This window comes from Verticillium alfalfae, genomic scaffold (assembly GCF_000150825.1).
Source record: "Verticillium alfalfae VaMs.102 supercont1.7 genomic scaffold, whole genome shotgun sequence".
Taxonomy (NCBI): domain Eukaryota; kingdom Fungi; phylum Ascomycota; class Sordariomycetes; order Glomerellales; family Plectosphaerellaceae; genus Verticillium; species Verticillium alfalfae.
Window position 1 is genome coordinate 1,549,747 of NW_003315032.1, and position 26,434 is coordinate 1,576,180.

The 26,434-nt window shown below is 55.1% G+C and overlaps 8 protein-coding genes and 1 non-coding gene across 9 annotated transcripts; 5 read left to right on the forward strand and 4 right to left on the reverse strand.

Moving 5' to 3' along the window:
• Nucleotides 1–412: 412 nt before the first annotated feature.
• VDBG_06324 (Axe2) lies at nucleotides 413–1,553 on the reverse strand (the record flags this gene model as incomplete). The annotated part of the gene is made up of 4 exons (XM_003003835.1): nucleotides 413–549; nucleotides 608–1,092; nucleotides 1,223–1,327; nucleotides 1,456–1,553. The coding sequence occupies 4 exons, from the start codon at nucleotides 1,551–1,553 to the stop codon at nucleotides 413–415; spliced, it is 825 nt and encodes a 274-aa protein (XP_003003881.1).
• A 788-nt stretch (nucleotides 1,554–2,341) lies between these two features.
• VDBG_06325 (predicted protein) lies at nucleotides 2,342–4,125 on the reverse strand (the record flags this gene model as incomplete). The annotated part of the gene is made up of 3 exons (XM_003003836.1): nucleotides 2,342–3,198; nucleotides 3,610–3,882; nucleotides 4,095–4,125. The coding sequence occupies 3 exons, from the start codon at nucleotides 4,123–4,125 to the stop codon at nucleotides 2,342–2,344; spliced, it is 1,161 nt and encodes a 386-aa protein (XP_003003882.1).
• An 853-nt stretch (nucleotides 4,126–4,978) lies between these two features.
• Nucleotides 4,979–5,477, reverse strand: VDBG_06326 (predicted protein; the record flags this gene model as incomplete). Its single annotated transcript, XM_003003837.1, has 2 exons — nucleotides 4,979–5,305; nucleotides 5,391–5,477. 2 exons carry the CDS (start codon nucleotides 5,475–5,477, stop codon nucleotides 4,979–4,981), a joined length of 414 nt encoding a protein of 137 aa, XP_003003883.1.
• A 685-nt stretch (nucleotides 5,478–6,162) lies between these two features.
• VDBG_15129 lies at nucleotides 6,163–6,233 on the forward strand. Its single transcript has one exon. It is a non-coding gene; the product is annotated as a tRNA-Gly (tRNA).
• A 4,660-nt stretch (nucleotides 6,234–10,893) lies between these two features.
• Nucleotides 10,894–11,896, forward strand: VDBG_06327 (predicted protein; the record flags this gene model as incomplete). Its single annotated transcript, XM_003003838.1, has 2 exons — nucleotides 10,894–10,958; nucleotides 11,617–11,896. 2 exons carry the CDS (start codon nucleotides 10,894–10,896, stop codon nucleotides 11,894–11,896), a joined length of 345 nt encoding a protein of 114 aa, XP_003003884.1.
• A 407-nt stretch (nucleotides 11,897–12,303) lies between these two features.
• VDBG_06328 (annexin A7) lies at nucleotides 12,304–13,884 on the forward strand (the record flags this gene model as incomplete). Its single annotated transcript, XM_003003839.1, has 2 exons — nucleotides 12,304–12,765; nucleotides 12,832–13,884. The coding sequence occupies 2 exons, from the start codon at nucleotides 12,304–12,306 to the stop codon at nucleotides 13,882–13,884; spliced, it is 1,515 nt and encodes a 504-aa protein (XP_003003885.1).
• Nucleotides 13,885–18,800: 4,916 nt separating this feature from the next.
• On the forward strand, nucleotides 18,801–20,557 carry VDBG_06329 (arabinose-proton symporter; the record flags this gene model as incomplete). Its single annotated transcript, XM_003003840.1, has 4 exons — nucleotides 18,801–18,967; nucleotides 19,023–19,167; nucleotides 19,241–20,097; nucleotides 20,164–20,557. 4 exons carry the CDS (start codon nucleotides 18,801–18,803, stop codon nucleotides 20,555–20,557), a joined length of 1,563 nt encoding a protein of 520 aa, XP_003003886.1.
• Nucleotides 20,558–21,128: 571 nt separating this feature from the next.
• Nucleotides 21,129–21,841, forward strand: VDBG_06330 (predicted protein; the record flags this gene model as incomplete). Its single annotated transcript, XM_003003841.1, has 2 exons — nucleotides 21,129–21,513; nucleotides 21,591–21,841. 2 exons carry the CDS (start codon nucleotides 21,129–21,131, stop codon nucleotides 21,839–21,841), a joined length of 636 nt encoding a protein of 211 aa, XP_003003887.1.
• Nucleotides 21,842–23,372: 1,531 nt separating this feature from the next.
• VDBG_06331 (Zn(II)2Cys6 cluster transcripitional activator) lies at nucleotides 23,373–26,052 on the reverse strand (the record flags this gene model as incomplete). Its single annotated transcript, XM_003003842.1, has 6 exons — nucleotides 23,373–24,730; nucleotides 24,787–25,392; nucleotides 25,442–25,663; nucleotides 25,724–25,824; nucleotides 25,890–25,909; nucleotides 25,983–26,052. 6 exons carry the CDS (start codon nucleotides 26,050–26,052, stop codon nucleotides 23,587–23,589), a joined length of 2,163 nt encoding a protein of 720 aa, XP_003003888.1.
• Nucleotides 26,053–26,434: the final 382 nt, after the last annotated feature.

Below are 26,434 nucleotides of genomic sequence, written 5' to 3' on the forward strand. Positions count from 1 at the left end.
GCCTGCCTTACTTCCCCTTTTCCAAAAACCAAATCCTCTTCCCTCTCCGTGTATTACTTCCCCTCCCCCCACCCCCCCCTTTCCCCCCCATGGGCGCCACAGGCCTGGGGCCTCAGGCTGGCGGCCCCCCTCTGCCCCCGACTCGGTTTTTTCCCCCGCGGCGCCCGTCTCGGTGGGCTGCGAGGGGGCGCCCGAGGTGCCGCTGGCGGCGGCCTCGGCCTCCTCCTCGAGGGTGGCGTTCCAGCGGTCGACGACAAAGTCGAGGGCGTCGTCGTCGTAGAGGGCAAAGTAGCCGCCGTGAATCTCCGTGTTGTTGCCGCGGTCGCAGTAGACGTCGCCCGTGTCGCACCACGAGGCCATCTTGGAGGCGTAGGGCTCGCAGGCGGCCGTGTCGTTGCGGCCGAAGAGCTGGTCAACGGTTAGTTATTTGTGCATCCGAAGAGTCAAAAGGAACGGATGTGGGACGTACGCCGTCGCGGGTGCTGTTGCCCTTGTTCCAGGTGGCGTTGGCCATGTGGGTTGGGTCACCGTAGAGAATGACGGCGATGACTTGCGGGCCAAGTTAGCTGGGGTCCAATGATCTTCCCTGGGCACGAGGGGCACATACCGCTCTTGTCGACGATGCTCTCGGGGATGGGAGTTGTCTCGTTGAAGGCAAAGGCACCGGTGCTCTCCTCGCGGCCGCAGAGGGCGTCGAGGGTGACGTGGGCGCCCTGGGAGTAGCCGAGCAGGACGACCTTGCCGTTGGGGCAGGCGTCGGAGTAGCGGTCGAGGGCGGCGGTCAGAGCCTCGGCGCCATCGGCGACGGAGAGGCCGTAGTCGTCGAAGGTGGCCGGGTAGACGATGGACTCGATGGCCGAGTCGGGGATGGCGGCGACAATGTCGTCGGCGAGGGGCCGAGACGGCCTGGGCCGGGGTCCTCGGCGGAACCGCGCGACACGAGCAGGTGGACGCCCTTGGAGCAGCTGACGGTGGTGTTCTGGGCAGCGGCCGTCGAGGCGGCGGCGAGAGCCACGAGAGGCGCGGTGGTCTTCATCTTGACGCTGGTGGGGGGAGCTCGGGCTTGGGCGTAGAAGGACGGTGTCGAAGGCGCTGTCGTACGTCGTCAATCGATTGTCAAGGTACCTGCGTCGAAGAGGGTCGTCGTGGGGTAGAGAGGGTCGCGGGGGAGAAAAAAAATCGTGGCAAGCGGGAGGGGACCGTAAAATAGGAAAGCCTGCACAAAGGCGCCTCTTGGCTCGCTCTAATGTACGGCCCAACGACTACGGCGGCGATAGATCGAGAGCTAGGCCGAGGCTTCCGAATGGATCCAGTTCGCCCACAGGCCCTCGAGAAAGACGCGTCAAGCTGCAAGAGGATGTCTTGGCGATCAAGATGGGCCGCTACTCAAGGCCCCCCTTGGTGCAGTGCAGGTGGGTGAATGGAATGAAGTGGATTCCTTTCGCGGCATCGCACGGCATCGTCGCTTCGTCAAACACGCTCCCCCATTGCACGCTCGAACCGTTTCCATTGGGGCTTGACTCGTCTCGGTCCGCTGCGTAGATGAGATGCATGGTCCATCGGCCATCGGCGTTAATGCCGTTCACGCGGGGACGCCGCATTGTTGGCCAGGAGATTGGGGACAGAAAGACCTGTCGCGCCAGTGGCATCATCACATGGCAGCGGTGCCAGGGTTTTCCCCAGAATACGCCCAACGAACGCCCAGAGGCGCGGCAGGCGTGTCCCGAATCGTGCTGTCGCCGGCGCTATTGGCCGTTGGTGGGCCCGGTGGGTGTGGACGGATTCGGGCGAAGAAAGCGAGCATGGTGCTGAAATCGGTGTTCCGGGTCTGGGGACTTGAGGACTTTGCGGTGGGCGTGGCTTGCAGCGGGCAGCTTGGCCGAGCTGTCAGTCTGGGGTTGCCCACCCGAGCTGCAGATGGGGGATCATCATTCCGCACTTGGTCTGCAGGGGCGGCCTGCGTTGTGTGTCCCACATGTCATCGTTTTGGGATGGCTTGTTGATGAGATGGGTGAGTGTTGATGCAGACCGAGCTACGGATTTGCTTTGCTTGTTGCTTGGGTGGACGGCATGGGCGCATGGCGATGAAGACGGATGGAGATGAAGGCGTATGGAGATGAAGACAGAAGGAGAGTCAGTATTTCGCCGACAATTGGTGCGCGATGGGGTCAGGGTTTCCGCCTGGTCCTGGTCCTGGTCCTGCCTCGTCCTGTGCTTCGCCTTTCCATATGCCCCACCAGCTCCGTTTTTCAAGAGTCGTACGTGCCTTCTTCCCCAGTTCCCCTCAGTCCACCAGAGTTGCTGCCACGCAAACGGCAAACACCGACCAGGTCTGTTCTTTCTAGATCGCATCGACACTGGCCTCTCCGTCACTTGTCTTATACGACACAGACTCGGCCTCTTCGTCCCGCTCTTCGCTTTCCCCGGACGAGCTGTAGCCGCCGTCCGACTCTGGATTTGCCTGCGCCGTATGCCAATTTCTGCGCCGCAGTTTCGCCTGATCCAGCGCAAGCCGTCTTTGGAATGCCGCGTATCTTCGCAATCTCCGTGTTCGACTGCGTATATCTTTGTCGTACCCGTCTGCTACATCGCCGTCATCCTCACTGACAGCGTCCCACCCACTGTCGATGTCCGTGGCCCCCTCAACGCTGTCTTCCAAGTTCGCGTTTGTACTTCCTTCAGCCGCTGCTTGCATTCTTTCGTTGTGCGTGTCGCGTTCAATGTTGCCGGCGTCGGGTTCGAGGAGGTGGAGAAATTTAGACAACTTCCAGACCTTACTTTCGAGCTCCCAAGGTGATGAAATCATCTCGTCCATCAAAACTTCGATGTGCTCTTCGATCGACTCAATGGCGGCCTGCCACATCTTCTCCTGCAGCTGGATCATGATGGCCCGATACGTCGAGACCAAGTCGAATCTGCCCCAGGCTTCTTTCTCGTGTAGCAGATGCGATAGCTGTTCCTCTGCGTTGCGCGGGTCAGGCGACTCCAGAGACTGGACCATGCTGCGCAAGGCCTTGATGTCTTCGTCAAGGACGTGGTTCCTCATGCGAACAAACACTTGCGAGAAACTCCTACAGAATGCCGAGTCACGCGGCCAACGTAAATGGTCAAAACCCGGCCTATCAACTCTGAGCAGGAAGTTGTCCCATACTGTGGCCTTGAAGATGCCGTCCGGCTTGAGACCCTTCATGACATTTACTCGAGGAATAAACTCGTACGTCTCGAAGAACTAGTAGGCCTCAAGAATCCCACGAAATGCCAGATTCCTTAGTATGTAGGGTGTTCCGTCAGGCGGCGATGGTAGCCTCGCGCCTTCGTTGACCAGATAGCGTAGCAGCGGGACGCAACTGAAGTTGAAGTGTTGCATCAATCGTCCACCCAGGTCTGAAATTTCCGATATCAGGCGGGCGTCGTAATCCATCAACAGTTTGGCCTTCTCCAAGTTGAAGTCATTGAGGCGCGGATCTAGTTCGGAAACATGATCCATCGCCGAAGTGAAACCGCGCCTATTCAGCCAAGGATTCGCCCCTGCCCGCAGAAGAGTGTCCATCACATCCATCGCGGATGGTTCGTTGCTTGCGATAGCTCCGTAAAGCGGCGGCAACGTACCTTTGTCTACATCACAGCCAGCCTTGACAAGCATGCTGCACATGTTGGACAAGCCCAGCCTAGTCGCCAGCATCAGGGGCGTTTCCCGCTCGACGTTCTCGAGATTGGTGTTTGCCTTGGCCTCCAGCAGCAAATCCAGGGCGTCGACATGACCGCGAGCTATGGCAAGGTGCAGCGCTGTTTGTCCGCAGTCGTCAAGGTGATCAATATAACGCTTTTGACCCAACAACGCCTCGCGCATACCGACACCTGTTCTTGCGGCCTCGTGGATAGCTGTCCCAGCAGACAACACATCATCATCCGAGAGTTCAATGACCCTATTCAACAAGCAGCATGAGTTGTCCGACCTGTTTGATTCGAGACTGAGCTGATAACGAGCCAGCGTAGCAACACGGCTAAGCGAACCCTCGTAAGCATATTAAGTTGAAATCTGGCAAGGGCACCGAACTTGCCAAAGTCGACTGTTGCGGGAATCTCTCACATACCTTGGCAGCGGCTTTGCGCGAAGATAATCATTCCATAGAGTCAATAAGAAGTTGAAGCCGTCATGCGCTAAGAGCAAACAGCTTAACATCTTCTATGAAGAACTCGGATCAGACTCGTGGCTACTCGAAACGCGCAAATGCTCACGCGCTCTGGTGGGCTCGGTGATAAAAACAGACCTCAATCGAAACAACTTCTCCTAGTGTCTCGTCATCAGGGTAGTAAACAAAGCACCCTTGTTTGAGCATGTCTGAGATAGCTGGTGCTCCATTCAAACACGCGTATAGAAGAGGGGTTTCTGATATGCCCACTCTTGTAGGACGCAGCGCGAAGCGTACAGAACCAAATGAAGCCCGGAAACTGGGAGCGAATTTGAATAGCCAAGCTGAGACACGCATGGACCACTCGATATTGGTCCAAGACTGCTGTTGGCAGGATGAGTTATCGCATCTTGCGTGACGCAAGAATGGCGAACCAGAGCTAGTAGGTAGGGTTCGACTTGCAAATTGCCATGGACTCAAATCTGCCCAGTATACCTTGCCCTTAAAGTGGCACCGGCATTTGCAGGGTCTGGGGCAGAATTCAGGCATCTGCCCCGGAGATACTGTCGAGGTACTCAACCACGATGTTGATGGCTGATTCGAACCGCGGACCGGCGGCTCGTTCGCTAGGCGCACTTTTGCGGGGCCGAATTGCTGTCCAGAGCAAGCGGCAGCTGTTGTCTCATCGATGGGCAAGCTTGAATCTCCCCCGAGCTCCGGCAGAATAGTCGTACTGGCCAAGGTGCCCCCAGTCATGAACTGCGCCAGCAACGAAACCGTTTCTTCGTGTCGTTTATTCAATTGATTAAGGGTTAGACTGAAACCAATGGCTAGGCTGTAATAAGTTAGGAAGGTGCGGCATGTGCAACTCCTCGCGGGCAAACCAACCTGGCATTACAGTGGCCAACAAAGCCCTGCAATATATCCATGGCGTTGTGGGCTTCCGTCTGCATTTTAGTCATGCCACTCTGGAGATAAAGCCATTTCACCTTCTTAGCCTTTGAGGAACGCTCGCCGTCAGCCTTACAGCATCGGGCGCAGAGAGCTGCCAGACCATCGGCAACGTTTTTGAGTTTGGTCCTTGCAAGCTCTAACTCAGGGCCCAACCGACCGATGTGGTCGCTCTGTGGTAGACTCTCAAAGATTTGGGCGTACTCGGCGAGCCTTGCAGCCTATTGAGTTGTTAGTTAGTATCTGTGCCGAATGATATGGCTTTGTTCCTGCCTCTCTGATCATTGACTCCAGATTTTATTGAACTTCGAGGATCGCCTTGAGCTTTCGTAGAGTCACGAAAGCTTGCCCAAGGGCGTACGAACTCGCGACAACCCCAATGATTTCGGCCATTTGCTACAGATGACGGTTCGTACCAGCTGTTTTAGACGGGTGACAACGTCTTGAAAGAGATGATTCATGACAGACCACGGCAGGAACACGCTTGTAGACAAGAGAAGTATCGAATCAGCCTTGCAACAAGGGTTGGAGCGAGAGTTGCCTGCTATATGTGTTCGTTGCCGGGCTCCGCCTTGCGAACCGCCGAACAAGGCAACCGGGCTGCCTCAAATTTGGGAAGCGGCTGACGAAGCAGCCCAACTCTGCCAAGATACGTCAGGCTGGGACTGACCAACAGGACCTTTGTGGCCTTTCAAGGTGTCCTTCCGATGGTGCCACGCTCGCTACAATCAAGGTGTAGGCCTTTCACGTGTTACAAGTGTCTACCTGACTGGATCTGCTGCATCATGACATACTCTTGACAGGGTTGCTGACTTCGCCCGTTGTCCCCAGCCTCATCACAGCTGAGGAGAAAGGTATTAATCAGTGGGGTCATATTGGGCGCCTGCAGTGTGACGCCCGCGGGCTCGTAGTTGAAAGGCGTGTCACTGGAACAAAGGACCATCGCATGTTTACTGGACCGGACCACTTGATGGTTGATGTTAGGATGCGCAATCGATGCTAATGAACGACATCTTGTTGCACTATCTCTTGTGGATTCAGGAACATTATTCAGCTGGAAGAACCAAAAACTATCTCAGCGTGAATGGTTTAGTGGTAAAATTCTCCGTTGCCATCGGGGAGCCCTGGGTTCGATTCCCAGTTCACGCACACAATTCTATTTTTGCCCATCGAGACAGAAAGTGAAATGTCAAACACGACTAATGGTTCTTGCACTTATTATGGCTGTGATCGCATCCCTGGTCCATTTCATTCACTGATGTAAGGAGCTAATGTGGCGAGTAGTATCCCAGTCACCAGCTGGTGAGCCGGTGACCATATGGGGGTACCTGTGAGTCCTACTCTTCCTTAGCCACATGGCGGGCATGAGCTCTTTTCGCAACAGTCAGCAAGCGCGCCAACATCGGACTTTACATTTCACGAGGAAAGCAGTGCCAGGTCGAATCATTTCCTATTCTCTTTGTCATCCGGATCAACAAAATTCTATGTAATTCAAGATGCCTCAGCCCCTAGATAGCTAACCTCTGTAGGTGGAGCTGTCACTCAGTGCTGTGTGTAAATGTCGCGATCCATTCATTATATCTTGATAAACACAGCTCAGGCCCGAACGGATTGCGTGGGGCATGAATGACTTTCAAAGGCAGGTTTGCAGCTGTGTGCTGAATGTCTGGCGGGTTTACCAGGGAAACTTCCACCATGTCTCGACCATTGTTGGGAGTAACGCAAAAAGTGTGGTTGGTGACCACAGCCTACTCTTCTTAGTCTTCAGTCCAGGTGTCGCACGTAGGATCTTGGTACGAATCGATGTTTCCGGGTATCTCGACATCGCCTGGCAAGTACATCGCCGGTGTTTCTGGGTCCACTCCTGCATTCCTTGCGTCGAAAAGCTCATTGTCAGCATTATATCGGGGAGCAGACGGAGAACCATATTGAGGCTCTAAGGCCATCGTGTTTCTCATATCCATGATTGGAAAAGAACCATGTTGCATGTCTGCGCTATTCCATGCTTCGTATGAAGCTATGGAGCCAGGAGCGGGCGGCATAACATGAGTTTTGGCTGTTCTCGTCGATTCTTCCAACCTTACAAGTGACGGAGACTTTGGCGTTTCGTCCAGTACTCTTTCAGGGTCTAGAAGGGGATCTAGAGCCCTCGCCAAGCATTTTTCAAGCAACTCTTTGACTTCGCTAAACGCAATTGGCACACCATTTCGATAGACGACGCAGTCTCCGAGCTCAAAGTCGTTTCTGAACCCATCTGAGATAATGCATTTGACGGCATTGAGATCTTTCAAGCTTTTGATCCGAGTCACTTTGCAGTCTACATGAGTCTTGTCAATTTGTCTCCCTGATGATATGGCGTTAGAACATGCGCAAGGACTTACAAGGCGTGTCCGGTTGATTTTGCTCTGGGAACAAGATTTCCCAGGCTCGCGCCCAGAGTATGTGGCCAGCAACAAGCTGTATGCCCGTTCGATCACGTAGAGCCTGCTCCATATCACGATTCATGCCTATAAGTGATTCTGGCCTGTCTTTATTCTGACACTGGTCATTTGACCTTGCATGTTCTATTCGCTCAGCGTCAGAATCGAATTTTGCAAAACAGCGGTCGCAATGGAGGTCGAGCTTGTGGCGCTCATATAAATGGCTCCTGAAGTTATAAGCGGTTGAGCGAGCATCCACCGTGGGTATGATATATACTCACTTTACCCGGCTCATATTTGGCCACCCTGTATCACAGCTCCGGTGCCAGCGTTTGTTGGGGTATCTCTTCTTGAACGGGCACGCAAAAATTGCAGGTCCCGTGCCGTTCATCGTTGCAGACCGAGGCTTTTTGCCTGGGCCGCCGTCATCTCGACCGCCAGCTCCATTGCCATCATTTTCGGCCCAGCGCCTTTTCGATCCTCCGGCATTCTGACTCGCCCGTTCACCGCCCGCTGCGCTGTTATTGCGAGGTGGACCATGACCAGATGAAGATGAGTTTCCGTCAGTTGATGGCTCTGCGCGGCTTCTAGCCGCGTAGTCCCAGTTGGAAAGCTCCCAAGCCAGGGTTTGTCGAATCTGCCTTCTCAAGTAGACGACAAGAGGCAAAAGTTCAGGCTCGAGGCGGCTGGCACTAAACGCGTTTAGCAGTGAGCCGACGCTTTCTTCTGTTGTTTCAGATTCGAAGTCATCTAGGTCTTCTTCTGTGTCAAGGTCGGTTTCAGTGTTCTCTGGCGGGGTTGTGCCTGGCGTTTGGGAGATGGGATCATGTGGACTCTGGGTTGCGTCGCAATTAAAATCCACCTCACTCATAGATCCCGGCGTTGGCTGTGGTTGGAAGCCATGCCAATCACCGCTCTCAAAGCCTGAGTACTTGACAAGAGGAGGCGACGTCTCTGCGTTCGACTTTCCAGCATCAGAAAGAGTTTCGCTGATATCACTCAAACTTCGACCTCTGCCACCCGAAACAGCCTGAGATTGCCGGGCCTTGCCGGGCCTTTGGCTTCTTACTGGAATTTGAAGACCCAGTGCCAAGCTGTGCGACGAAGAACTTGTAGCGATTTCGTTGGTTGACTCGACCGTCTCGTTATCGTCTAGTACAGGAGACCTGTCGAGGCGCGTGACAGTAGTACATTTGCGTATGGTTTCATCCTCTTGTTCTTTCTGCGGGATTGCGTATGTTGCTTGATCGCCGCCCTTGAATTGGCTCCCAAACAAGGCAATGTTGGAATGAGTCAAAGGCGGCAAGACCTGAGGCACGCTGGCCTCGTTCGATTGTATGGGTAGACTGGAGAGATCGGAGGCGATCTTGAGTCTACCTTGAGTTAGCTGATGGTTTGTCGAAAGAGCGCCACCTTGGGCTCGACCGAACGTGTCGGACGATGACTCGTCCTTGTCGACTGGGGCCTTGGATGCGTACAACAACTGAGTGATCTCGCCGGCTGTGTCTCGAAGACCTTGCCGAACGGAAAAGTTATGACAGCAATCAATCTCAGTGGCCGTTGAAGACGTTTTCGATGTCGCCCATGAAGGTGTTTTAGACCAAGTAGTAGACATTGTACCCTCTGAACTGTTTGTAGCAGACCTTGCCACATTGTTCTTCGGCGCAAACGATGGCGCTGATGAGTGTTCGGCCGCGTGATTGCCTCCTGATGGAATGGGGTTGCACCGGTGGTTGATGCGGTCGGTCTTAGGCGCCCTCGTAGGTATCGTGTTGTCGACGACGAGGTCGTCGGGAACAGCGACATCCGCTAATGACTTTTAGTAATTCGATCTTCTAGCAAAGAAGAATGCCAATTTGCCTACATGTGATCTCTGGAGGCCATTTAGCATATTCTTCGTATCCCAAGACTCCTCGCTTTGGCGACGTCCAGTTACTCGAAAACAGCAAGGGTGGGTTTTCGGAGGCTTCGTTCTGAGCCGCGGCCACGCCAAAAGTCTCAGAGCCATCATTGGTATCGAGTTGATCAGCTTCCACCTCGGAAAGAAATCCAATCGTTGGTGGATCACTGGTTCCTCCAGAGGAAGTCAAGTGACTAGATAGCCTTCCATAGTCACTTTGGCTATTGCCAACCGTCGCTTGGCCGGCACTTATGCTGTTGCCCAGGTCGGAGTCCCGATCTGAGTTATTCTTAAAAAAAGCCATTATCTTACGGGTAGAGGAAGACTGCGACATGATCTGAGTGCGTGACGATGATTCAGCATGTGGTGTGTAGAGAAGGGGACGCGGCCTTCGTACTCCAGGATGTTGTTTCGGGGCCACTGGCTGCCGGAGGGGCTTGATGAATTTCGAGGACACTCTCTTCAGGCCGCGCAGGGAGCAATATTTGGAATTTCCGGCCAGTTTCTGACGCCAGCTTGTTGCGGTAGATCGGGTAGAGGAGATATGTTTGTGACCCGGGACAGGATTTTCTCGGCCTGTGCCGCTGCCCGTAGAATCCATGGTTGCTGAACGGGGGCAACCGGTCAGTATCGACTCGAAGCACAGGAAACCTGGGCTGAAAAAGGACCAACTTACAAATTTTATGACTTGTGCAATCAACTTGAGGGTCAAAGGTCCCAAAATCGGGCGTAGCGTGAGCCTGTGACCGCAGGCAATCCTTCTTTGTGGGAAGGCACTCACGGAAGACTATAGATAGGTGGAATTCCGAGGTAAATAAGCCGAGCCTGTGGATGCTCGTGGTCATATCAGGCTCCCGACACGAGGGGCAGGCCGTCCGCGAACCTTGCACCGAGTCTGTCCCATTTTCTACTTTCGGTCAGGTTGGGAGGCTGTTGCACCCGCGCCAGAAGACTTGGCTGCGGGATGCAGGCTAGAGCAGCAAGCACTGCCACGTCTGCACCAGCAATGATGTGTTTCGCCGAGAACGCGAGCTTGGAGTTTTACTGAAAACGCAAATCTCCCACGCGCAAAGCTCGATATGCAACCCTAATCCCCCGTAGAACTCGCTATGCAGAACTTTCCCTTGGAATCTCGGCAGGCTGAATATCTCATGTTCTACCAGCCAAGCTGTCCGGTGAGCTTTGCTCAGTGGACTTTCGCTGGCCGGCTTTCTCGTCGAGATTTGCAGCCAGAGTTTAAACTGCGAGCTTGAAAACTACCTATGCATTCCTTACCATGTCGAGTAAGGGCCGTCCAGAAGCTCGTTTGTAGGCGATAAAAGCCGTCGCCTTGGTTGATGTTGATGATGATTTCACTTCCTCCTTTGATACCATCACAAGGCACACATTCCCAGCAATCACCTTCATCGATCGTACAAATTGATTTTCGTCCAAGTACAATCACTGCTCACTTTTTTTGCATTTCAAAAGACATCTTCGACTTGCGAAAATGCCTTCCCAAAACGCATCCAAGGCTCTGCCCGTGGCGCCCCTCAGCCTTGATGCTTTAACCATGTGAGTTATTGGGGGCTCTTGGTGTCCAGACGAGCCCAACCATCTAATCCATGATCACAGGCGTGACAGCCACACAACGAACACGCACCAGTCGGCCTCCTCGGCGGCCATGACGCGTTACCTGTCGGAACCCGACTCTATTTCCGCCATCATAGCGATGGGCGGCACCCAGGAGGCTGCCTCCCCGTTGTTGCCGAAGCTCTAAGCGCCGGGCGTCTCGATGGCGCACACGCTATTCGGTAGTGCAATCTTTTGGGGGCCGCCAAGAAGCGTCAGCACCGCAAATGGAGGGCGGAGGCCTCGTTGCCTCATTGCCTTGCAGGGCGGGCAGTGTTGTGCATGTAAAGACGATGGAAGATCGTCATTCTGGGCTGGGAAAAGGCGTTTTGGACCAAGGGACATGTTTATGGGACGACGATACCTTACGCTAGACGCACTTGTCTTGACCTATAAAGGTCAGAGAGGCCGCCAGTCAATTTGTCTTTTTTTTCCTCACCTTCACCCGGCTTACATGGTGAGAGGTTGTACAAGTGACATTTGTGCACGCCTCGCCAAGCCAGAAGGAGTATGAAACCGCAACCTGGCATTGTGCACGCCCTGCGATTGAATGAAGACCAACTATTCAACTGTATCGCACGACAAGAAACTGAAAGGCTAGAATCATCAAATCGAAGGTTCCGAAATGGACCCTATCAACGGCAGTCTTGACACGACGGCCCCAGGATGTGGTGCTTCAAACTGGCGGTTTGCTGAGGCACCGCGCGACCGAAGGGCTGACAAGCTTCAAGCTGTGCAACGTTCCTGGCACTAATCAGCAGCACCTCTCCACCTCCCCTGGATCCTCACATGCAGCGATGGCCCGGAATTGGCTGATGTACGCGAGAAAAGGGCTGAAGACGCTCGACGATGACTGGCAGAAGAACCCGCAGAATGCTTGATTGACCTGCGCTAGAGATACTAGAACGGCCACCTGGCGTAAAGCTACCAATTCAGCCCCGTGCCCCTCCTTCGTCGGTCCCCAGTGACGTGATGCGATAACGGTTAGAGCGCGGGGCATGTGGCACAGCACCATTGGGAGAGGGGGGCAGTGCAAGAAAGCATCGTGGGATCAGCCGGAATCAGGATCACCAGGGTTGAGGAGGCCTCTGCGCATGGTATATAGAACCTACCTTGGCTGCTGACTTGCCGCCGTCCGATAGCTAGTCTTGTAATTGATCTTTGACGTTTCTGAGGAAACCCAGAGTCACAGCTACACAGCTTCCAACAAGACGACTACCTAGGCGACAATCGTGCCTTCAACCCGAAACAACCGACGCTCGATTTCCAATCATCAGCCATCCCACAAATGAGCTCTCAGCAGCCGTACTACGGTCAGCCGGGCCCTCACGGTGCCCCTCCACAAGGAGGACCACCGCCGAGCGGATATCCCCAGCAGCCTCCTTACCAGCAACAGCCTCAACAGCCATATTACGGTTACCCCCCGCAGCAAGGCCAACCACCAGCAGCGCCATACCAGGGCGCCCCAGGAGGCGTGCCGCCGCAGGGACAACCAGGCCAGCCGTACCCTAATCAGCCTTACCCCCAGCAGCCGCCGCAACAGCAGCCATACTACGGCCAACATCCGCCTCCAGCAGGGCAGCCAGGTCAACCGCCGTACGGCCAACAGCAGCAGCAGCAGCCGCCATACGGCGCTCCACCACCGCATGGCGCGCCTCCTCAGCAAGGCTATGGACAGTACCAGCAGCAGCCACCATATGGCCAGGCGCCGCCGCCGAACCAGCAACAACCCCAATACGCAGGTGCTCCGGTGAGTCACCCTCAAATGCCTTTGCGATCAAATCATCTGCACAACCAGTACTGACCCAGCGTACAGCCTCCTCAGCAATGGGGTCAGCCGCCGCCCGGTGCTGCTCCGTACGGCGCCTACAATGTCCAGCCGACACCCGCCTCGCCGGGGTACGATCCGGCCCAGAAGGCCTGGGTGCAACCCGTCGACACGTCGGCCGACATTGAGACTGTGCGCAAGGCGATGAAGGGCATGGGGTGCGACGAGAAGGCGCTCATCAAGGTCTTCACGAGCCCCAAGTACGCCAACCCCTGGACCATGGCCCAGCTCGTGCGCGACTACAACAGCCGCTTCATCCGCGACCTCGCCAAGGACATTGAGAGCGAGACGCGCGGCGACCTCGAGACGACGCTGCTGGCGCTGCTGCGCGGCCCGCTCGAGAACGACGCGCGCGTGCTCGACAAGGCCCTCAACCGCATGGGCACCGACGAGGACGCGCTCAACGACGTGCTGCTCAACCGCTCCAACGCCGACCTCCGCGCCATCGTCGCCGAGTACAAGCGCATCAAGAGCCGCGACCTGCTGACCGACATCAAGAATGACGTCGACGACACGCTGTTCCGCCTCTACAGCATGGTCCTCGCGGGCCACCGCGCCGAGGACGCGACGCCCGTCCACCCGGCCGAGATTGACGCCAAGGTCACCGAGCTCCAGCGCGCCACCGAGGGCACCATCGGCGTCAACGCCGTCTCGGTCGCCCAGGTCCTCACGAGCAGCAGCCCCGCCCAGATCCACGCCATGGCCGAGGCCTACAACCGCAAGTACCACCGCAACATGCAGGAGGTCATCGAGAAGGAGTTCCGCGGCGACATGGAGGACGCCCTGCTCAACCTCGTCCAGGCCGCCCAGGACCGCGCCCGCGCCGACGCCGCCCGGCTGCGCGAACCGCTCTTCAAGTCAAAGAGGAAGGACACGCTCTTCATCAACCGCGTCGTCTCCCTCTACTGGGACCGCAGCCGTCTGGATGCCGCGAAGAATGCGTACAAGGCCAAGTACGGCCGGCCGTTTGCCAAGGATGTCAAGGAAATGCTGAGCGGAGATTACGAGAATGTCATCCTCGCGCTCATTGGCGAGAAATGAGCGAACTGGGAGGGTGGGCGGGTGAAAACGGATAATTCAAAGCGTCGGGGCGGTACTTTGAGACTTGGTCCGGCTTGCTGGAGAAGAATGGAATCAGATCTCTCCCAAACCCCTTTATAAACTCATATAATGAGGTTCACTTGGAATGATGTATGAATCTTGTGCGTCTTTCAACATCAGCTACGGATCACATGTTGATGAAATCCCGTGACATTTCTTTTCTACAGTAACCTGCAGAGATCTTGAGCCTGCTGACGTATCCCAGCTCTGAATGATACCTGTTTTGCTGTACTCACCGCGCTCACGAGAGATGTTCGAAAGACCTTGCTGTTTCTGAGTATAGGGGGCTGAGCTCTGTAGGCTCTCTAGATCCTGATTCTTTATGTGCAGCCTATTTCGGACATGAAATTAGCTTGCCTTGCGGGCGTTCCACACTTCAGGTTGCTCTGATGACCCACAACAGTGCATTGCATCATCCAGTCAATATTGCAAACAATTCTTGTGGAACAAGCCAAGTTTTATGTCCGCTGTGATGAAAGACGCCGTGGTTTCTGTCTACTTATGTTGATAAAAAATCTAGAATGATAGAGGAGCTGAAGAAATTGGAATTTCTGGTGGCACTGCCTTGAGAGAGCCTCTATTTCAATATCGGTATAAAATATCCCCTGACATCAAATCAGACATTACTTTGGCCTAGAGTCTCCATCTTCTTTCTATCAGTCATAGACAAAGCTAGTCAATGTCAAATCGTAAGATGGCCGGCCTGCTGGTGGAGGATTGTACATCTTTACTGAGGCTGCTGATATCAACATCCTGCGATATTGTCTTCAGCCCCCCGTACGTATCCTCCTGAAATTTGATCCAGCAGTGAGTCCCAGTCTATGACCCGAGAGATGAGCTGAAGTATGAACTCGCGGCTGTTCTGCAATTCAGCATCAAATAGCCAACTTTTGTCAATGATTTGTAACACAACATTAGCTTTCGAATCGTTCTATCGATCTCCTCGCGAAATGACTGGATAGGCGGACGTCAGTGCTTTGAGTTCGTAGCGCAGCTCGCGCAAAGGAGCAAGAGTATCGAACTGATGACTTGAAAAAGACAAAAGTTCTGGCTAAACGGCCTGTGCAATGTCTAGATGTCAACTCAGCGCCAAACCTCCATGCAACAGCTAGCAAGCCGTGACTCAGCTCATGCAGCCCAGGATCAGGCGCCACTCCAGATTCGGACCAGGGGCCGTGAAGCTTACAGCCTCCTGACCCCTCATCCCTTGCCTCGAAGCTAGGGCGAATGCACACTGCACAAATGAAGGGACACACGACTTGACGGCCTGCTTTTAACGGGAAACATTGATCGAGGCCATGCGCGAGGGACGCGTGTCACCTTGCTAAGACCAAAAGGGATGGGCGTCGGGTGACCTGTCTGCGCTGCAGCAAATAAGCATAACACTTGGTCGATGCAGCATTAGTTTGCAGCTGAATAGGGTATCTGCATCGTACAGACCCTTTAACTCGCGCTGAAGAAGTCGATAGGTAGATCCAATGCAGGTAGAAGCAAGTGAGTTGTAAGTTGACAGCAGGTGATCAGATCGCGGCTTGCTTCCTCGGGAGGACGCTTCAAGTTCACCCATACTAAACCATCATTGCGATCCTCGTATGAACATCCGGTAGAGATTTGTGGCATTGCAAGGAAATCAAATCGGCGTCGAGGACTCGTGGAAAATGGCATCGCCTGCCTGCCGGCCGATATAACGTACAGGACTGATCGATTCCCCAGTTCCGTGAAGGGGGTTGCTCGGATATGAGTTTGGCTACATGCGTGCCGTGATTCCCGGTTGGTCAGCCACAGAGGCCAAGTTTGGAATTGTTGACAACGAACAGCGACGAGGTGCCGACACCCCAAGACGGCTCGGCCGATGCCAGGACCAAGATCGAGACTAGGCTTAAAGTACGATGTAAAGCTGAAATGCTTGTACCGGCTTGGTATGCCGGATAGGGCGTATAGTCGCTGCATGGCCAGAGTCTGGTTCCTGTTGGCCGGGCGCCAGGAATCGCCCAGATTATTGGCGCCTTAGCCATCTGTGATCGAGTACCGGTATCATTTGTCTGCTTTGTAAAACTGAAAAAGCCAAGTATGAGATCCATAACCGAGATGATGGAGGGATATTGGGCGAGACAGGGAGGCTTCGAGGGCGTGGGTGACGATTTTCGACTGGGCGAGTTGGACAAGACCTTCACAAATCCCTGCACCAGAGCCAGTGGTGAGCTTTGACTTCCGGTACTCCAAGATGGCATGGCATTGTCCCAGCCCGCTGGTGAGGAAACGTAATAGTGTCTTTGGGATGCACGAACTGACCCAGATCCCAGAGCTGTGGCAGCGAGGTGTCATCGATACTGTATGACGAGACAGGAACCCAAGGTCGACGACGAGCTATGCCCACTCGAACTTTCCTAGAGTCACAAGGCGCGCGCAGGTAGGCAGGGGTGTTGTTGGGGTCTCTTCGCTCTCTCCATCTTTTGCCGTTTGCCCCGTCGGAACACCCCACATAATAAATGGGAACCGTCGGGTTTTGGCGTTATGGAGCCATTCGTACATCCACATGTCGCGGTGCCGGGGGACGGTTATAGCACCCATTTGTTCCACCAATTGGTATTCCTCCCCAGAAGCCAAAAGAGGGTGTCGCCAACTAGCAATACGCGAAGCTAGGGACGCTCGTGGTCCTCCAAATCTTGCCCCAGATGTCGATGTCGGGCGAGAGGGAAACCATGGGTCTTTCCCCCTCCCCGTGTGAGAATGGTCAGGGTAGCTTGGTCGTCTGCCGAGACGCCTACAGCAGCCAACACGCGTAGTTTCGACATTGCGTGGACGCCAGGTCCCAGGCTCTGACCAGCCACAGCCGCCTCATCTCTTGGCATGGAGATGAATGCTTTAGGCTGATTTGCCAAGATTGCAGCCCTCCCAAGCGCACGGGAAGGATGGCTCACGCGGGAGTGATGCTGGGCGTCGTTCGGCCCCGAATGCCAAGACGCGATCGCCTGTCTGCTGCGTGGCGCATGTGTCGTTTTCACAGGAAGTTGTTTCGGTAGGGCAGAGCGAGGGTGGTGTTCGTTGGACAGAGGATTCAGGTGCTCTGCTGGCAGGTGGCCAAAGCTCGAGAACAGGAGAATGCCAAGCGTGTGGGCGCTGTCTGGTCTGGCAAAGTTGAATGGCTTGTGAGCGTGCGAGTGCGGCGTGTACGTGATGCACTTGAAGCCAGACACCGGTGGCAGGCGGCCACGCGGCCTGTGAGGAGGGGAAAAGCGGCATTGCCTGATTGGGATGCAGAATTGGTGTTTGTGCTGGCGGTCTCGAATGCCTGGAACCTGCCTGCTTCGTGATTTGGCCAGGCTGGATGTTGCAGCGGTTTTGTCACGTGCTTAGTCACATCGATTCCAACAGCCTTCCTTCTCTCTATCCTTTCACTCTGTCCCAGCTCTGCCATGGGCCCTCATCCTCCTCATCTTTCCTCCCAATATTGTCCATCCTCGCCGGAGCTTGTTCAGGCCAACAGCATCCCCCTCTCCTCCTTCTCTGGCGCACCAACGCACGTGTCTCTTCCTACACCCTCCCCCGCCCACACCCTGGCCAGTCGCTGTCAAGGGTCCCGGGAGTCGGCACAACAAGCGGCTGCAGGCCAAGATGAGCAAGGGGTGCGGGGAGTAAGGGTCCCATAATAATGTCCCGAAACAGCCTCATCGACGACAGTTCTCGACCTCCAAAGTTGGGGGGGATCTTCCTCCGCTCATCCACCGTGGAGGTGGACACTTCAGAGTCTGGCGAGTCGATGAAACGATAACCTATCTGCTCCATCACGAGCTTCGCGAACGATGACGGCACATCTGGTATTCTTTAAGAGAGAGAGACCGGATTTTGTCAACAGGCACTGCAGTGTATCTTCGATGACTCGCAAACAAGGTTTTGGTCTCTCGCCTTTGCCATTTTCCATTGAGCTTGTCTCCCCTGAGCTTAGCTGCAGACAGGGCCAAGGATCGGAGCCGTCCAGCCAACCACCCGCTGGTCTGTTCGAGCATGCATTCTCCTCATTCCCCCCTTCTCCCCGCCCTATCACTGACGGTCCAGCCGATGCCTGTTACGGTGGGTGGATGATAGGTGCGCGAACGCTCGATTCTTCGGCCACACACACACTCTCGTGCCGTCTCCCGGCTCAGTCTTGCCGCCGTCGTGTCGCCTGAACATCAAGCTCCAGAATTAAACCTTTCTCCACCCACTCTGTTCTTCGACCCCCGGCATTCGGAGGTGAATTGCCCATTGGCGGAATTTCGTTCTTCATGGTTTCTCCGCGTCCTGCGGCTCCCGTGGCCCGTCTCCCACGATGACTCGTGGAGTCTGCCCCAGAAGAGCCCCAGGAATGCCATCATGGCGAGGGGAAACCCAGGGACTAGTCCGGGGTGCGCCGTGAAGTGTCGCCTCTCGCTTGCGGCACCTCCCAGGGTCTGGCCGGCCTCCTGGACCCAGCTCACTATCATGTCTCTATGCTTCTTACGCCCCGGTGCTGTTTAGAAGGCAAGTCACGCGCGCGAGAGAGGGCGAGGGTCTGGCTCACTCTCTCGCTCTCCTCTCCACTCCCCCGGAAACCACCCACACCCACCAGTACGCCCGTCTGTCCACCTCTGCCTTCCCGTCTTAGCGTTGGCCAGGGGTGAAGGTGGCCATGAGTCCAAGGATGCGGCCCTGGTAGCGCATCGAGACTTCCTGGATGGGACTGCAGTGTCTCGATCGACAATCTTTTAAAACCCCATCCTCCCTTCCATCCATCTGCACCATCTCGTGCCCTCCAGATCTTCATCCCTTCTCACTGTGTCGACAGTCTTCCTCCAGTTCACCTCACACATTCGACAAAGAGGAATCAAGCCGGCAAGATGGTTCACGCTACGAGGTGGTACAACCTGTACGTTGCCGTAGTTGCGGCCCTGTGCATGGTACTCTACGGTTACGATGCCTCCGTCTACAACTCCCTTCAGGGATCCGACAACTGGTTCGAGTGGGTGGGGCTTGGACAGGGAGAATACGCAAATGATCGGCTTGAGTACGTTTTCTGTTTCGATGTCCTATTGAAGAGCCACAACTAATTTCACTTCCAGTCAACACATCCTATACCATCGGTGCCATTGTCGCTGGTTTCTTCCTCGGTGGTCCCACCGCCGATTACCTCGGCCGTCGTTGGGGCATGTTCATCGGCTGCGCCCTTACCATCATTGCCACCATGATGCAGACATTCACGCCCCAGTAAGTTTCTTCGCTTGCGCATTCTTTGTCTCCTCACTCTTGTCAACTGATGGCTGACATTTCTCGTGTAGAGGGCAAGATCTCTGTCTTCATTGTCGGCCGTGTCATCATCGGTATTGGTCAAGGTCTCGCTCTCACTGCTGCCCCTGTCTACATCGGCGAGGTCGTCCCCGCGAACATTCGTGGTATGGTCATGACCATCTGGCAGATGAACTATTCTGTCGGTAGCTTCATCGCTTACTGGATCAACTTCGCCTGTTCCAAGCACCGCGAGAGCCTCGGAGAGTGGGATTGGAAGATGGTTGTCATCTTCCAGGCCATGATCCCCACTCTGATCTGCATCGCTATCATGTTCATCCCCGAGAGCCCCCGCTGGCACATCCAGAAGAACGGCAATATCGAGGGCGCCCGTGCTTCTCTCGCCAAGATCCGTGCCACCGAGGCTGAGGTTGAGGAGGAGCTCCACACCATCCGCAGCGCCATCGAGTACGAGAAGGAGGCCATTGGCGGCATCAGCTACACTGCCCTGTTCAAGGACCCCTCCATCCGCAAGCGTCTCCTGCTCTGCTCGTGCCTGAATGTTGGCCAGCAGCTTACCGGCCAGGGTACCCTGAACACCTACTCCACCTCGATCTACAAGCAGGTCTGGAGCGACAACACAACCATCAACCTGATCAACGCCCTCAACGCCACCTTTGCCATCTTCTTCACCTTGAACGCCATGTGGACTTCTGACCGCTTCGGCCGCCGCTGGCTATTCATGGTTGGTTCCGCTGGTATGGCCATGTGCATGCTCATCGTCCCCATTATTGGCCTCAAGACCCCGAACCACTTGTCGCCCACCGGAAAGCCCGTCAAGTCTGAGCCCGTCGGCATCTCCATCGTCTTCATGCTGTTCCTCTTCGCCTTCTTCTACAAGCCTACTTGGGGGTAAGTCCACTCAGCTTCCTGGGCAATTCGTTCTCTTGCAGCAATATGCTAACCAATCGGAAACAGAGCCACGACTTGGATCTACACCAGCGAAGTCTTCAGCATGAACGTCCGCGCCCAGGCCGTCGGCATGTGCTCGCAGATGCAGAACGTCGCCAACACCATCTTCCAGCAGTTCTTCCCCACCTTCCTCAAGAACGAGGGCCTCAAGTGTCTCTTCTTCTTTATGGCCATCAACCTTGTCCTGGGAGTTTTCGTCTACTTCTGCATCCCCGAGACGAAGCAGATCCCCCTCGAGGAGATCGACACCATCTTCGGCGGCGCCAACCACACCGAGAAGGGAGCCGACATGCTCCACGGCGAGCCCCACTATGCCGGAGCCGACAGCACTGCCCCCGTCACCGAGCTCAAGGACGGCTCGGAGGTGCAGCAGACCGAGGCTCGCAAGCAGACCGTTTAATGGGAGGATGCGGCAGAGTGTGTTTCTTCAGACAGCGTCGCGAGCCTAATCATTAGATTTGTCGCATGACTTTCAATTGAACTTGTGTCATTGTATTCTTGAACTCTGATTTGCAAGTCTGTGTTTGTGGTTCTCTTTGATTACCGGACTTTGGAATGGATGGCCGCCTCCGATGACTCAAAGCGCGATGCATCATCCCTTGCAGCGGGATTTTCACATCACCATTTTATGGTTTGCTTGAAGGGGAAGCCATCGTTGGACCAAAACTTATCTGTTACTGACAGTATCGTCTTTCAGAGTGGCTGAGAAGCCTTTTTGTTTGCTGGCTGTGTCATTCGACTTGACATAGTCCCAAACCGCTGCCAACATGATCGAGCTCTAGATCGTCTCTAGCCCCACTAAGCCCCTCTCCCAGTGCCCGTCTCGACGTCCAGCTACCCGGCACGCAGAAGGTCTTTCAGAACGTCTCAGGCAGAAATATACCCACTCATCGCTCCATACCCTCCAGAGCAGATAACCGACGTTTCCTCTTGCATCTGCCATTGGCAAGTCCACCATCACGTCGCCCACCATGGCCATCTCCGTCCGCCCAGTCGCCGCCCTCGACCTCTCCACACTGGAGCGCTGCAGCACCGTCGAGTTCGCCGCCTTCGCAAGCGACTTCCACTCGCTCGTCTTTCCCGGCCCGTTCCCGGAGGACCGCGCCGAGACGAAAGCCCAGGCGCTGTCCGCCGCCATACAGAACGACGGGTGCCGCATCTTCGCGGCGTGGGACGTCGACGACGAGGGCTCCGAGACGCTCGTGGGCTATGCGCGGTGGTTCGTCTATGGCAAGAGCATGCCGGAGCCCGAGCCGCGTACTTTCGGTCCCGGCGTGCACGTTGCGGCTGCGACGGAGATGCTCGGTGCGATTGATGGCCTGCGGAAGGCGAACTTTAGCGGCAAGGCTTGTGTTTGTGAGTTTTCTTGGCAATTGAGGTGCCGCTTGGCACTGCGAAACGAGGTCTTGTGCCAAGTCGCTGACGTGTTGCAGACCTCTCTGTGCTGGTCGTGCATCCGGACCACCAGGGCCGGGGCGTCGGGAAGCAGCTCATGGAATGGGGGTTGGAAAGGGCTGCGGGCCTTGGTGTGCCTGCTTTCCTGGAGTCGTCTCCTGCTGGGAGGAAATTGTACACAGGCCTTGGATTTAGAGAAGTCGATGTCGCCAAGGTGCCGTTTGCGCAGTTTGGCCTTGATACAGTGTTTACGGTGTGGGCTATGATGTGGACTGGGGCGGAGGTCTAGAGCATGGGCTCCAGTATGCACTCTGGCACGGCTACGAAAGGTAAACCAGGAAAGCATCACCAGTCTCCTTGTCTCCCCTGGTGGATACGACAATAGTGTCCCCGGAGTAGGCGCCGCCAAGCTTACTACTTTGTTCTTCTTCTCCCCGGCTAGCAGGATTTAGCAGAGTGGCGAGGAAGACAGCCCATCCTGGGAGACAGCCCATCCTGGGAGACAGCCCATCCTGGGAGACAGCCCATCCTGGGAGACAGCCCATCCTAGGGAGCATGAACGGAGAACAAAAAAAGCGTATACTTCTATTAAATCCTATCCAAGATTATGAGTGATGGCCTAAGCTTCAATATCGAGTCCTCGTTGAAATGTGGAAGGTGTCGAGAAGTAACAGGCAGAACTTCTTATGAAGGGCTCCCCAGAGCAAGCCGTTATACGGAGAATGATGAGCACTACCCTTGCAGAGAAGCCCGACTTAGCGGAGAGGCTGATTCCTTTATTTCACTTCGGATACCGAATATAAATGTCGCCAATGGACTTGAACCATAAACTACATTGATAGGTGGCAGGTGGTCCACCCAACGCAAGGTGTCAGGTATCTACAGGCCCTGTCCCAGGACCACGTGAAGGGCTCACGGGAGACTCCTCGACGTTTGGCCAAGGACTCCGTGAATTTCCGTGACGGCACGGAAGTGAAATCGGATGCCATCATCTGCGCAACCATCTTCGACCACTCGTACACCCCGCGTCTTCTCATTGTCGGGCGGAAGAGGGCTAAGTTGAACCAGTATTGGTGTCCAAATGCAGCCTGAACTTTCACGTCCCCAAATTTCCCAACTACGTTCGCATGGAACCCTTCTCCCCTCAACAACCAGATAGTTGAATTTCTAATTAACAAATAGCAGACTACCTCGGCCCTGCAACATCCGCTTCGCACGGGTCTACGATCCCGGCCATCGAGCAGCTTACCAAGTACTCCGTGAAGATCATCGATACGATCCAAAGAAAAGGGTGTGCCACATTTGAGCCACGACCACAGTGTGTTGACGATCTAAACTGACACCATCCAGAATATCCGAAAGCCACAGTTTGGCCTATGATTGTGCTTCGACCTTCGGAAATGGCACCAAAGACGGCAGAAGCAACCTTCTACACGGAGGGAGCCGCCTCCGTTACCTGAAGATGCCGCAGTGTCCGCGATGGGGGAACGATGAGTGGGCTTTGGTCCCAGGAACGAGACTCCACGATTTCTCTTGCAATGATCGGTCTCCGAGTCAAGAGGAAGGCGGCGACCGTGCCCGGTACATGGAAACCCCTCCGTGGCTCGCTTGTAGGCATCCAGTGGAAAGGATTAGGGACCCATACACAGCACAGACCGTGGAGGTCTTGAAAGCCACCGTGTGTTAGATGCCCCGGTCAGGGGACAATGCTTGTGTCGGCTCGTGTCTTGAAATGTCATCCCAGGTCACGTTGATCCACTAGGGCCCCATTTGCTGACCCCTCCACCTGTAAACAGAAATACAGTCAAGGATTGGATCTTGCGAAAATACTGGAACTCTCATTGACACACCGAAATGGACAAATCGCAGGTCGTTCCAGTAACCTACAGATCTCGTCGCCATGTCCGGGTCCGCCCTCAACTCCCAGACGCAAACTCCATCCCAAACCCGCTGACATATGTTTCAGAGTAACCGAATCCGCCTCCAAGTTCTGCCCGTTCTGCCGTCTGTAGCAAACCTTCTACGTGACATCCGTCAGGCCCATCGATATTGCTGTCCACCATGGGCCCCAGGGGGTAAGACTCCGGGCATCTGCTGCATTCCGTTTCCGTGAGCCATGGCCTGAGTGGCCTGCTGCGCCTGGAAATGTTGCTGTTGCTGTTGCTGAGGACTTTGATGGTGCTGTTGTGACTGGAAATGCTGCTGTTGTTGTTGATGAGGACTTTGATGCTGCTGCTGCGCTTGGAACTGTTGCTGTGGCTGAGGACTTTGATGTTGCTGTTGCGCCTGGAAGTGTTGCTGGTGCTGTTGCTGGGGACTCTGATGTTGCTGGTGCTGTTGCTGCTGAGGGCTTTGATGCGGTCGCTGCTCTATCATTTGCTTGCGAGCCTTCAACCACGACCAAAGATCCCGTGACATGATCTCAAAGTTATCTTTCAGTGGCAGCGCATTCTCCCATCTCTCGCCGTATTTCTTCAAGGTTTCAACGACCTGTTGCAGACACCGAAGACTCTGAGACACCTTGTCCACATTTGGGTTTTGCGGGCGTGGCAGAGGCGGCGGCGGTGCAGCACCAGGGCGTGTCAGAGGTGCCTGTGGTAATACACCAGAAAGCAGGGCATCGGCGCCATCGTTGAGAACAGTAACGAGCTGGGTGGCCATGAAGTATAGTTTCAACACGTCGTGATAGGTGTAGTAGGCAGTATGGCTTGGTGTTGGGTGATGAACGACGCCGTGGATGGCGTTTACGTAGGCGATGGCGTGCTCAAAGATGAGAGCTCGGGTGTATGGGGTGATGTTTGGTGCGCGGGCCGAAGGAGCAAGGCAGTAGACGTAGCTGTAGCGAAGATCAAGGTCAAAGAGATCCCGAATGGGTGCCGATAGGGTCGTTGGTAGCGACTCATTCCACTCTCGCATGTCGAGACACATTTGCCAGATGAATGAAGCAGCATCGTGAAGGGGTTTGGGTTCCGATTGAAACAGGATCTGGTACCAGTGTGACTGTTTGCGGCGGAACTCGAAAAGGAACAGAGCCGGGTCCGCATCCTGAGGTCCCGCGACGAGGCCCTGCGCAACGGAGTCCCGGCCTGCGTTGCGTTGTCCAGAGCTGTTGGGGTATGCGACGTTGATGGATTCGTCGGTGAAACTGAATGCCCGCGCGTGCGTCATGCTGATGGCCCTGTGCTTTGGTCAGACCGATGACAATCAAGCGATCCCTGTGTAAGGAGAACTTACCTGTCTAGCGAGTACACGCAGTAGAATATTCTTCTCCGCGTGTCAAGCGCAGTAGCATCAGTGATCTGGCTCTGGACGGGATCTTGGTGAAGCCCCATGTCAATGACAGCGCGGCATGCGAAGCCAATCAGATACCAACTGTCGAAGTGAACAGGATCGAGCATGGAGTATTGCGTCAGCAGTATGAGAGACTGCACTTGCGTGATGCTTCCAGGTCCCAGGGCGCCATCGGCACATGGAAGAGCGCGCCCAACAAAGTCGACCGCGCTGAGATAGTATGAGTCCTCCCGTTCTCTGCTTTGAGCTGCATACCCAATGGCAAGCACCAGGTAAATTAGCCAGTAATCCGAGTCTTGTATGACACGATCGTCCTGTTGATAAAGATCGTCAAGTACAGTCAAAAGCTTGGTCTCAGAGAAGGCCGGCACAACAGAGAAGATGTTGGCCATGTAGTACTGGACCATGGTCAGAGCCTCTTGCCGCGGCGGTAGGCTCTTCTCTGCAGGCTCTGGGGTTAGTTCATTGGTGGAGGCGGCGAGGACGAAACGGCCAAAAGTCAGATTACTGACGTCGACTTCGAAGTCGCGCGACGTGGCGTCTACCGACCTGGAAAGTGTAAGTGAGGCTCAGGCAAGACGCAAGTTGAGGCACCTACATGAAGCCAAAGTCAGAGACGAGCGAGTTGATATCCGAGTCCTCACGTCGCCGAGCAGCCTTGCGGTGAATTGCGGCACGGATCTTCGCCAAGGAGTCTTTGCGGTCATATTGGGTGGTCAAGTCATCAGGCTCATGCAAATTGACAGAAGCCTTTCTCAGCCTGGCAAAAGCCAACCGACGTTCAAGCTTCTCGACCCTGAGTTCCAGAGCAGCAACGTAGCTATTCCTTTGTCAGTCTCACACCACAACGCATGTCGAGGTCAATGTGGGGACGACGAACCTCCTTTCCTTTCCTCGAGCGAATTGATCATTTGCACTAGAGCATTCACTTTCACGGCCGGCCTTTTCGCAAGCGGTGCATGCAGGTAGTTTGCCATCGCACTATGGCAAGGAAGTAGATTAGCTCGGTTGAAGACCCCAGATGCAAACAAGTCGTCATCACATACCTTCACCTTCGCAGCTCGACCTGTATGAATGACGTGGGTTAGTATATGCGGCTTTGAAGTAGCAGCTGGGGGAAGAGGACGTCGCAGACTCACAACGTGAACATGCTGATACGGGCCGCGATACCCGAAGGAGAGGGTTATCGGAGAAGCTAGAGCCCGGCATCTCGGCGGGTGCACACGAAAACCGCCGTGAATGTCCAGGAAGCTGGGCGCTGATAGCCGAAGCACGCTAGGTCGTGGATGATAAAGTGAATTGCGTCGCGCGCGGACCTCTGAACTCGAGAAAACGCTGGGGGCTCGGTCGGTTGGAACAGAGGTTGAGGTTGCACGATTAGCGAGCGCGAGTTGGCGGGGTAAGTATCTCGTGTCGTCGTCACGTCACCAGCCAAGGGCTGTGAAATTATGGAATGACTGAAGGCAGAGCTGGCGGGAACGATGTGCTGAAGATCGGAATCCAAGACTGATAGAGCTTTGGAAATATGTACCAGGCGCGAGGGCTCTGAAGGCTGGGCGGACTTCTTTCTTGGGGAACAGTCGATGAAAGG